This window comes from Microchirus variegatus (genome assembly GCF_963457635.1).
Source record: "Microchirus variegatus genome assembly, chromosome: 10".
NCBI classification, from domain to species: domain Eukaryota; kingdom Metazoa; phylum Chordata; class Actinopteri; order Pleuronectiformes; family Soleidae; genus Microchirus; species Microchirus variegatus.
Genome location: NC_139811.1, coordinates 10,807,661 through 10,820,009, shown reverse-complemented (window position 1 = coordinate 10,820,009; position 12,349 = coordinate 10,807,661). Strand labels below are relative to the sequence as shown.

At 39.4% G+C, this 12,349-nt stretch overlaps 2 protein-coding genes across 2 annotated transcripts; both read right to left on the bottom strand.

Moving 5' to 3' along the window:
* Positions 1-3,275: 3,275 nt before the first annotated feature.
* LOC310932822 (uncharacterized protein) lies at positions 3,276-4,756 on the bottom strand. Its single transcript, XM_083896191.1, has 7 exons — positions 4,692-4,756; positions 4,401-4,532; positions 3,861-3,923; positions 3,733-3,770; positions 3,601-3,641; positions 3,483-3,523; positions 3,276-3,362 (listed from the first exon to the last, which is right to left on the bottom strand). Exons 1-7 carry the CDS (start codon positions 4,743-4,745, stop codon positions 3,285-3,287), a joined length of 447 nt encoding a protein of 148 aa, XP_083752317.1. The 5' UTR covers positions 4,746-4,756; the 3' UTR covers positions 3,276-3,284.
* Positions 4,757-10,079: 5,323 nt separating this feature from the next.
* Positions 10,080-12,112, bottom strand: emp2 (epithelial membrane protein 2; the record flags this gene model as incomplete). Its single annotated transcript, XM_083895990.1, has 4 exons — positions 10,080-10,249; positions 11,603-11,743; positions 11,833-11,941; positions 12,035-12,112. 4 exons carry the CDS (start codon positions 12,110-12,112, stop codon positions 10,080-10,082), a joined length of 498 nt encoding a protein of 165 aa, XP_083752116.1.
* Between the last annotated feature and the right edge of the window lie 237 nt (positions 12,113-12,349).

The following is a 12,349-nucleotide window of genomic DNA, read 5'->3' as shown; positions in this document are numbered from 1 at the left end:
CAGATAGAAGAAATATGGGAAATTAGGAATATTGGGGTAGTACAGATGAGCTATGCCAATCCAGGCGATAGTCTGCAGCCACACAAATGCTAAGCTAATATTTCTGATCCTGACACCCCCTGACTGTTTCAGACCCATGTAGGTGATGGGGTGAACCACAGCCAGATAACGCTCCACACATGTCAGCACGTGAAAGAGCATGAGTGCAGGAAAATACACAGAGGTCAAACAATAGCCTAGAGTAATCATCTCTGGAAGATCAATGTATGTAGCAGAGTTTAACAAGATGTTTCCCAAAGTGAAGATCAGTTGTTGGACACCAGAGTTGTAGGCAAAGACGTCGGAGTGGCTTGTTGCAAAGGAGCGCTGCTGACGCCATCGCTGGTAACCAATGTGGAGAACGCAGATGGAGAGCGGGGTGAAGAGGAAGATGTGGATGGCAGCAAAGGATGAGTAGAAGATTATTCCAACCATGGACTCTGAGCAGTTTCCGACAGAGGAAGAAGAGTTGGCTGACATTTTGGTTTGTCTGACGTTGCTTTTTGTGTGGAGAAATAAAAGAAAACAGCATTAGAAAAGGGGCAGATTGTTAAGCTCATCGATTCATCTTTTGGTCCAGAAAATGATGAAAAAATTGAATAGTGTTCCCCAAACCTGGAAATCATGTTCTTAAATGTTAACAAACTTTTTTAATGATTGATTTGTTGTATGGAGATATTCACATTTAAGAAGGTGAAACATCTGAGAATAAAAAATCAATTACTGCTGACAAATTGATTATCAAAATAGTTGGCCAATAACTTTATAATTGTTGCAGCCCTAATCACAAATAACCGACCCACGATAAGTTATGTTTAAAACAAACATAACAATTAGATATTGTGCTTTTTCAGTTTTGTCGTGATAAACGAGTTTCACAACTCGTGCTGCAAATGAACAATTTTTGCCCTAATCTTTTATTATCTTCTTGATACGTTTGGTTCGGAAAATGTTCAAATGTTTCCCAAAGCTTGAAATGTTCTCAAATGTCCACAAATCAAAATTAATGAAAATGAACATTCATTTGTCATATGGAGCAATGAAACCAGAAAATATACACATTTAAGAACTTGTTTTTGTTATAAAAACCAAATACTACCGATGAGGGTTGCAAAATTTGGAATGTTTCCATGGGAATTAGCTGGAATTTATGGGTATAAACTAGGGATGTTCATAAATGAAGATTGTGAAACAAATATAGTTGGTGAATAATATATTGTACCATAAGCTTGGCTAAAACAATCAGATTTGATGCCATTTTTACGCAAATACAGTTTAATATTAATACTATTCCTCATTCACACTAATTACTGCCACACCTTCGAGCCCGAGGACTAAATTAAGTTACAATAGTGTATTGCCCAACCCTATAGTCAATTTGCATATTTCCTTACAGGTCCAGTTACAAGCATAATATTATTAGTATTGACATGATCATTTTTTATTGAAAACTGAAAAAAAGCGAACAATTAAATTACCTTCACCTCGACAGCAGCGCTCGTTTCTGACCGTGTGTCTCCTGAAATATGAATGATGAAAATCTGAGCATAAAGACGGAGTGACAGAAAGACAAAATAGCAGCAAGAATTTTTGCATGTCACCATACTAAAGTCAACTTTTTGCGAATTCTCCCCCTATATTGTCCATGGATGAGCCACTGCAGCTGTGCTTAAAGCGATTTAAGAGATTTGAATAATGTAGACCTCAGACACCAACTTAGCAAGTTGTTTTCAGTGTTTTGATTCCGAGATAGCACACACTTGGCTTTTAATCAAACGATTTCAGGGAGGAGGTCCCAATAATGTCTCTCTTTGAGGTGGAGATAAATAACAAAAATAGGAATGACTGGATGGAAGAATGAATTATATAAAACTATAATAAACTGTCACAGATTAATTAGATGAGTGAAGTCTCTGGCAAGTGAACATTAGAATAGATAATTTTATTGGCTCAGTACGAAAAAATACATTTTCAAATTTGTTGGCAACAGCAGGCAAACAGTAAAATGAATGCAATACAATATGATCACCACTGGAGGGCACAAGAGAAAAATATAATGTTGTCCTCTCATTTTTCCATGTCTCCATGTTGCTAACCTTGGGACAAAGTAACAAACATAAAACCTGAGAAAATCCCACTTCAAGTAGGTGCTTGTATCGTCTCTTCATTGAAGCCACATCGTCTTTTTGAATTAGCCAGGAATGACTGTTGTTACTACTTCACTGTAGGCTCCGTACCGGTCAAATATGTCTTTGCCCACCACAGTGACGCATATCTTGTGCCCACACTTGTACTTTGTGATCATCACACACATGGGCAGTGCGAAGGCTTTCACTTCTCCCAGCAGAGCCCAGTCTGGGAAGATGCCGCTACCCTTAACCTTTTCAGTAGTCATGTAGATGCTGCAGGAGGGAGACGGGCAGAATGAAAGAGAGAAAACGTAAAAGGCAAGACCAGTTGCAGTGAAGGACATTATTGGAACTCAGATTATCATATCCTCTCACCTGTAGCTTTCCATGGGTGGTGCAGAAGGATCTTCCTTCTCCACCTTCCACAGCACAGAAAGGCCAGCAGGTTCCCTGATGAGAGCCAGATGCACCTGTGGTCTCTGGGGAATGTTGTAAGAGGTGGCTTCCACCTTCAGCGTGGAGGGAAAAGAGATGGGAGGGAGCAGAGGGTACAGGAGCTATGGGAGAGGGTTGGAAAAAAAAAAGAAAAAGGAGTGAGCTGAAATTGATCTTGAGGTTCATGAATGTTGGTCCACATGTTTATTTTACCTCCTCTGAGCCCGTGTGCTTGGGGCTGTTATTAACAGTGGAAGAGAGACATTCTACTTTTATCTCAGCCTTTGGCTTCACGATATTGTTGAACTGGTCGCCATTGTTTTCTTGATGCTGCCCATTGGTCAGCTCTTCCTTTGACACCTTTCGCTGAATGACACAAAAATGGGGACACAAAATTGGGCTCAAACAATTAAAAAAAAGAAAAGAAAAAAAGAAAATTGTTTTGGGTAATTTTCAATTTTTGTCACATGGAACATTTTGAAAAAGAATATAATGATGGATCCTACCATCAACTCTGGAGAAGAGTTATAAGGAGTGAGGACTGGAGGTGAATCCGCTCTTAAATCTGCGGTGGCAGCCTTCAAATCTTAACACGGATTATGTACAGTCATAAGCAGCAGTGGAGTAAACAGAGGACAGAGCAGAGGAACCAAAAAAAGCATGTGGTTATTTAGTCGTGCACTATGCAAACATGCACTTGTATAAAACCTTACCCTTATTATCTTCATGCAGCTTCTGTAAGGCTTCTTTTGTCGCTTCCTGGAGCAAAAATCAATTTAATTGGCATTAAACTGCATAAATCAACATTAATAAGCCATTTGATAAAATTTACAAAAAAAAGTGATTATAAACGTATTTCCAAGAACAGCTTTTTTTTACCATAGTTTGAAAGAGCTTTCTGTCGTTCAGGCACTTGTTATCTGTTGAAAAATGTTTATTATTAATACACATTTAACAAATGATTAAACATAATTATATATTGTGTACATGTGCTTACTCTGCAATGCGATGTCCACTTTTCCACCCTCTGGTTTTATCCTGCAGAGAGCCAGAAAAAAAAAAGATTAACTTGAAGGCTTCTCATAGTTCTCAAAAGAGGTCTCAAAATACCAAACCTAGCTCTCGATACCTGAAGAAATCCGCGTTACTCAGGGTTGGGCGTGAATTCTGAGAGGAAAAGATTTAGAGAATGAGTGTGCGTGTGTATATGATGGCAGTTCATATGCAACAGGTATGTGCTTTTTTTGTGGATTGAACCTCTTTCTGCGTCATGTAGTCTAAAGCCGATTCTGCTCTTCTCTTCATCATGTTGAGTCGCACCTGAGGGAGACGGGAGAGGCGATTTATCACAGTTGCGTTCTTTTGTAGCGTCAATCAAAATGTGTACGCCATAGAGACGCATTTGAGACTTTTGAGGAAAGAAAAACACGGAAAATTCAGATGGATTTAATATCCAGGACTCTAAAAAGCAGCAAAAACTGGTTAAGGTTGGACAGATGAAGAGCGCTTTGCGACACTGCTAAAAATCCACACTATCATTTCTATAAATGGGTTCCATGTTACCTCAGCCACTTGTTTTAGTTCAGTTCAGTGTGTATTTTTGTATTCCTGCCCACAGTGTCTTTCCCACACACACCCACAGAGCAGATGATATTTCTCAGATCCAGTATGAATCGTCATACTCTTAATAATGTATTTTCATAATATTGTTTAATTGTAATATAATGAAAAAATGGTCACATTAAATGACAGACTTTTTTTCAAATCAAATAAATAAGCAACAAAAATTGCACTGACCTCCAGTTTTTGAAGGGAGCGTTCATTTTCAACCACACGATCTTGATTTTGAATCGTTTCTAATAGTCCCAGCACCTTGGCTTCATTCCTTTTCACTGCATTGCAAACCTCCTTCTCTATCAGTAGCTGCACCTGTGAATACAAAACGGAACGGACAAGGGATAAACACACACACATAACTTGAGTATGGTCATGCTGCATTCAGTCATTTCAGATGCACATTAGTGAATGTAACCACAGTGCAAAGAAACCGTAGAAGTGCGACAGTGTCTTCGGTGATTTGTCTCTTACGTCAGACTGGGACAGTTTTATCTTCTCATCACTGGGTCCTGAGGAAGGAGACATGAACGGCGTCCTCTTCTTTCTTCATGCAAGACACATACAAACACACAAAAACACATCAAAATACATTCAATTAATCACGTTTGCTAATAGTATAATAGTCTATTTTATATTGTGATAAAGTGGTGATTACTGTATCATGTATTACTGTAACTGGAAACATGGTTTTCAGGCAGGGAAAGGTACGAACTACATTAAAATCCTTTATCATGTCGGTCACGGGTGTCAAACAGTAGAATAACTTAGAAGAGGAGATCAGAAATTCAGCAACACAGAGTGCATTCAAAAAGAGGTATGTAAACATGATTATTAATCGTTACAGAATGACCCAGGAAGAATGTGGATAAAGGTCACAGTCAGAAATCGGTAGACACTGTGTTGAGATAAAATGGAGAAGGATTGAAGGATCAACATGTTAGACGTATAAAGCCGAGTTCTGTTAACTGAGACACTACTGAACAACACTCACTTCATGATGGAACTGCCACTTTGTGCCGAGGTTACATCCTAGGCAACAAGTCGAGACTGTGGTCTCTCATGGCGGTTCAATAAGGACACATGTACGGACGTAGACTGTTGACTGTTGACTGTCCTGAGATGAACTGCAGCCCTGATGCTACTGCTGTTTGTTTTACGTCAAAACTGTCAAAAGTTAAAAGAAAAGAAAAAAAATGAAAATGAAAAAATGTATTCTGGGGTAATGGGGGCGGGACTAGATAAGCTTTTGCTTCTCCCGTTTTCCTTTTCGGTCATGTGTATGAATTTAACTGATGATGTGTGCTGATTTAACTGTCATGCCCGAAATAAACAAATCATTCATTCATACACAGTGAGGTTTATAGTTGACGATTAAAGTACATATTGGCCACATTCTGACCTAGTTACATCCATCCTCAGTGATCTGATGACTTGTGGACAGCGCAACAATTCACGACTGGTTTTAAAATGCATCCTGGATGCATCTCCTCTGACCACATCAGAGTCAGAACTGGCTTCCCTGCCCTTTATTCAACAACACATTGATGTCATGTTTGTTTGTGAGGACACAATTGTGTTTTTGGTGAGTCTGAATGTGAACTTTCAGTGACTTTTCAAGGCTTTGTTCTGCAATCATGGGACTGTGTGAAGTGAACTCACTCATCCAGAAGACACAAGGCCAGCGATTCGTCGGATTTGAATCCTTCCGCTGCTTTCACTGCACGCCACTTTTCAAACGCTTCTCCAATTTTCACTCGAGTATCTCTTGGACTGAGTTTTAGCTTCTGGGACAAGTGCTTGCGCTTCTTGTTGGAATGGCTTTCTCTGTCTTGAGTCGGTGGTTTGAAGACCACGCCGCTCTCTCTTTGATCTCGAACCTCTGCCATGCTTCACTTTTCACCAGAATTGCATCCTCACGATTGAAGCCGAAGCTGCGTGCTGACGTCCTCTAAGGGCTGACGACACAGTGAAACCTGGCAATAACAACAGCCTCCAGTTAATGTTGTTGCTCTAAACTGGGCAAACTTCAAATTATTCAATATAATATAATATAATAACAGTGACGATACGAAATGTTAACAACAACAATATCATCTTCAAAACAGACATAAATTATACAGACAAAAACTCTAACAGTTCAAACAGTGCACTGGGAATCTATTCAGTGACATGGGATTAAATGTTTATTTTGATTGTTTTTTATATTACAGCATTAATTTATTGTTGTAACAGTAATCAATGCAGTGCTTTTAAATCCACAGCCTACACGTTGCCATGGAGATGATCAGTCTCACCTCTTAATGTTGTGTAATTAGCTCCTCTCTTCTGGGCTTTGTCTGTGTTCACTCAGGCTTTAACTTCTGTTTCAACAGAAACACACACACACAATCATGGGGGTTATAAATTGACAGCAATTATAAAAAGTAAAAAACCAGAGTGCGGTTACAGCTGTGTTCTGTTAAAAGCTGTGTAACTGTTGAAATAACAGTTTCGTTCAAGGCTTGTGAACCGGAAAAGAGAAGTTTGTCTCAGCAGCAGCAGCAGCAGCTCATTTTCAGACGAAAACGCTGACACAGCTAAAACAGGATGACACGAGCTAAACTTAACAGTTTATTAAAACGTTAACGTGGTTAAACGGTAGGGTTAGCTGCTAAATAATCCTCACGTTCGAAATAGACAGAATATGAAACTTACATCACGTCAATTCATTAGAGAAAATACATCACAACGTCTTCCTTTGCTGCTCCTGCTGCTTGTACTGTTACTTGTTCTTCTTCTTCTTTTGGAGTTAAATGGCGGTTGGCAATTAACCTTTGGCGCATTACCGCCACCAGCTGGTATGGATTGTGAACTACGTCTATTCACATTGGGTGCTGGTCTAATGCCCAATGTGAGGTTTGAGCCACAGCTGCCCGAAATTAACAGCAATGTTAATGATCGAAATAATTTGAACAATAATAAGTTTATGCAATTGTTAATAGACCAGTATGTAGAAGCTGTTTAACCGTAAATTATGATTTTATTTTATTTTTGTATATGCTAAAATATTATTGTTGTTGTGACTTTCAAATTTTACATTCCAAATTTACAAAATAAACCCCAGTTACTATTTATTGATTAAAATGTCAAATAATATGTATTTACTTAAATAGTTATATAAAAAAATATTATGCTTGATTAATTTCTGGCTAAAATGTGTATATAAAAAGGTGATTCAGTTTGTTATTTTCCAAATAAATAACAATAAATAGTTTTGATGACTACTACTACTACTACAGGTGTGACAATGAGGGGATGTAATACAATTCCATCTAACTAGATAAATAAATGCAATTCTCCATATTGAAACACTCCCAACCAGAGGTGTCATTCAATACTCCTCCTTGTACTTCAATCCTCACATTATCATTGTTAGAGGATACAATTACAAAGCTTTAAATTCAATAACACTGCACGATATTACTGTAAGAGATTCTTTTGAGGGCGAATCCACCACTAAGCTACTGTCACATAATGGAAATTGGTGTTGACAGGAAGACTACCAGTGTACGATGAGTAAACAATGATACCTGATTCTCTGACACATTTGGCACAAACAAAAACATTTTATTTACTGTAAAATACATTTACATCTGATGTGGATGAAGGTCCTTCTAAATTCTTGCACGGGAGATGAGACGTGTGCTCTCTGACAGGAGCTTGCAGCAGTCTGTTCATTGGCCTGAACTATACAAAACAAATGTATCTTCTGTCAGTCCTCTAGGTGTCAGTAGCAAACAAACTTTTTTTAGTTTGGTGACATAAACACAGGTCAAAAAAAATACATGGCACAATGTCATTTAATTTTGTTTAAAAAGAGTAAAACAATGAATTCTCTTTCACTCTCAAATCTGTGGCCAACGTGAGACAACGGGAACAAAACGGGTCATTAATACTTCAATAAGCAACAGAAATATCTCGGCTGCAAGTAAATGTTAAAATGAAATCCCTATAAATAGAATTTTGGCTAAAATGTCAGCACCATGGTTCTCTGAATAGATCGACACTGACTGAGATACAGTACACAAAACACACGACTACAGGGAACTCATCACAATGTTAAAAATAATTCTAAAAACAAGTGTCGCTCTAATATTCGGCTCTTAAGACAGAAGGCGGGTTGAATGTCTGCAACAGAGTACGCTCTCCTTATGTTCAAGTCGTTGGTTCATTCATTGTTTAAGATACGTTTTGATGATGATCCGAACTTTACACAATCTATAATAACATGTATTTGAAAGCCTTTGAAACTAAAATAACTTACTTTGCGTCTAACCCTACAGCCAAAAGGCCGAAGCTGGCATGCAAACAGGATGCTTATCATTCAGTTTAACACTTTTAAAGATCACAAAATGCTATATGAACAAAAAAAAATCATAATCTTGGGTCTCCGATAGTTTCTTTTGATCATTTTCAAGTATCACCTGGAGATAATAGAGCTAATCCTTCACTTCCATTTCTCTTCCCTGAATATTCATTTCATGACGAATGTTAACCAGCCTCTGTGGTCCAGAGTTTGTCCAACATGAGCATGATGTCTGTCACTGAACAGCCAGGTGCACCGCTGTGTGCGTGTGTGACTTCCACAACCGGCAACAAGGAAAAAGGAAAACCAATTGGTGTGGTCTGGTCGGTGCTAAACTGGGATCAAACCTCTCTTTACTGCTGGAGACGTTTGGACCGAATAAACAGTAGCGTGACCAGAGAGGGAAGACTACGATCTACTTCATACATCCTCTGTTACACGTTAAACTAAAGAACAGTGGTTTCAAACAATAAATAGCACTTTTTTTCCCTCCCTCAGTGAAGCTGTGAACGTAGAAAAAAAAAAAAAGAAACACTAATGACAAAGAAATGCTTATTCTTATTTCAAGTTTGCATGTTTCTGTCCCAAATATCACAGCACATCATTGGTTCCTTTTACATCAATAAAATACAAGTCAGTAACGTAAGATTACAAACAAAAAAAAAGGGTTAAAGTCCTACATATTATACCTCAAACTAGAGCGTCACTACACTTCCTATATGCTATGGTTAACACAAGCTTCTTCTCTATTACTTTACTACACACACACACACACAGGCCGCGACTGTAGCGCAGGCTTACGAATATGAAATGTACATACACAGCAAATACACTATGTACAAAGTAATATCTAATGATTATAGATTCACTAAACAAAAACAAAAAAAGAGTACGGATCCAATTGGGAAGTCCAGGGGGTTGTGTCCCAGTGAGGCAAACCTCCACACTTGACATATTTTAAAGTCTATTATGAATGGTGTGTGTAGACAAAGAGACGAGAGCAGTAGAGACATGGACGTGTGTGTGTGTGTGTGTGTGTGTGTGTGTGTGTGTGTGTGTGTGTGGTCTCAGCTGGACTGATAAAGTCTCAGATGACCATGTCATTACTTGATATCTGTGCAGAGCACTGAGTGAGTGCATTTGCATGGAGTAGATTTGAATTGACCTTTAAGCAAATACGCCTATCATGCGCTGTGTACCAGGCGAGCACGTATACTCTTCAAAGCAGACGTCATGTTTGTATTTCCTGTCTTCGTCTGGGTTCAGATGTTATGTTACCGGATGTCATGCAGAGGGAAGAAGCGTATGAGACTGTTTGAAGGTTGGAGTGTGTGAGGCTCTATGGGTTTACGGTATATTTAATTGCAATCGTATCGTAAAACCTAAGAGTTAGACAGAGAGAGCATGTGCAGGCGTGTTTGTGGAGGGAAAAAAAAAAGTTTACATCTTGCGGAGTTGAGTGTTCCTATTCATACATAGAAACGGCGGCGCTCGTGAGACTCGTGAGTCCCGTCTTATTTGCGCTTCCTGAGCACCAGGTACATTAGGCCGCTGGCGAGAGTCATGGGGAAGCTTATCCAGGCCAGGATGTAAGAGGAGCCGTAGAAGCCCTCCTGAAGACTGGGCACGTGGAAGGACTTGTTCTCAGCCGTGTAGATGGACGCGCCGATCATCACACATAGAGCTGAGAGAGAGAAGGAGAGAGGTGCAGGAGGACAGGAATTACACTCTGTAGCTGATGAGCTAATATTCAAACCCCAACGTGTTCAGTTACTTGCAGCCAGTTGGGATGTTTAAAAGAAGACTTTGTGAGATGACATATGATATATGAATTTAACAGATCATACTATTCTATTTATTTATTTTATTTTTTTAAATTTGACTAGGAGTTGACACAAAAGTTCTGCTAAACTTTATTCTGTGATTTGACTCAGAGACCAAATCCCATTTCTCATTCAAGTTTACTCCTTGGAACAAAGTTAGTTGGAGTAGTGGTTTAAAATCTAACCCTATGGAGATTAAGGCGATTTGGCCTCTCATTTACACGAAAACTCAGTTTAAACCCAGATTATTATTATTATACGATTATTTCTAAAAAAAACTCAGTCCAAAGTGGAGATTTCTGAAAACGGCAGTTATGTGTTGTCGTGTCAACTGGCAGAAACTGGGTTTTAGGTTCTCAAGCATCACTCGTGTTCGTTATTGTTGATTCTGAGGATTCTGATTGGCTTGCATGGCTTTATCCTTCTCCCTACACTGCCGCCCATAGGTTTGGCGGCGCTCTGCGGTGTATTTATGCGGCTTGATCAAATTACAACTTTTTTTGAAAACGATGTTGTGTGCAGGATTATTATTGAAAACGGAGGCGGGGGAAATATTACTTTCTCTAAATGCCCTGCTATGTATAAAGGTGGCCTCTATATGGCGTCACCAAAAAAAAAAGAAAGACTATGCCATTTGGAAAACATCTTCAGCACTTGGCAATACTGGTGGACCAGTTTATTCTTTAAAAAAGAGATTATAAAGACGTTTCTTGTGGTTTGCCTAACATCCTAACCAACATTTGCTTTATGATAAGTTTTCTTGGAGTCTGGTAATCTGGGCAAAATCTCATAACCCTTAGTTTGAAGTGGAAAATCTCTGCTTGAAGCGCCAGTTAGATCTTACATTTCCCCTCCATTTTCCTTAACAAGAATCAGGGCACACACCAGCCTATACCTTCATGTGTAAAACAGAGGGCTCAGGCTAAGATTGAGCCAAAGTTTAAAAAAAAACACTGAAACTGAGTGATCTTAAATTACAGTGACAGACATTCCCACATTATGGGACTGTAACTGGTTTTAAATAACAGAATAATCCTTTTCAATGAGACCAAGACACATGTGCATAGGCTATTTGGTCAGATCTTGTCATTTAAAACTTTGAAAAACGTAACATAGACGTTCGACTTGCAACAGTTTGGACAATGCGGGGATTATTCGCTGGGTCAGCTTGAAAGAACAACAAACTAGAAGGCGAAGAAAACAGTGTCACTTACAGGCCAATAGCTGAATAATAGCGGTGAAAATGAATCTCTCTCCTTGCTTGATCTTGAAGAGCTGAAGGATGAAGACAAAGAGGCTGACCACACATAAAATGGTGGCCAGGATCATAGTGGCCTGGACTGCCTGCAGGTACGCTGAGGGCCAGAGGATGAGAGGTGTTAATGCAGAGAAACACAACACACACACACAAAGGCTTCTCAGAGCTGTCTTGACGTCTTCTTACCTGCATCTTTCATATGGCTGCCGGCCACAGGGTAGCAGGTGGAGTTACAGGAGTACCACAGGTCACTGTAGATCACCTCCATCCCAGGTGGTGACACCACCCACCATACCTTCAGAAGGGAGGCGCATGAGATGTTGTTAAGAATCATGAAAAAAACACCCCGGTGCTGCAGTGTAAGTGTTCACTGCTGGCTCATACTCACATTGTGAATGGTTGCAACTAAGAGCACGACAGTTGCAGCCAGATGGAAGAGGATGATGAAGGCTAGGATGATCAACATGGCTGCCCCGTTTGTCTGGTGAACTCGGTCAGGTTTCAGTACGTGTGACGCTCACGTTCTGATAGCGTGGAATGTTAAGTGTGAGACGACTGGTGATGTTTGTGCAGGCTGACGGTCCAAGAGTGGACCAAGGTTTCTCACTAGAGATGAGGATAAAACTGTTGGATAAAACACACAAATTACAATTCTGCATCACGTTAAAGGTCCAATGATGAAGATGATTTATTGGCAGAAATT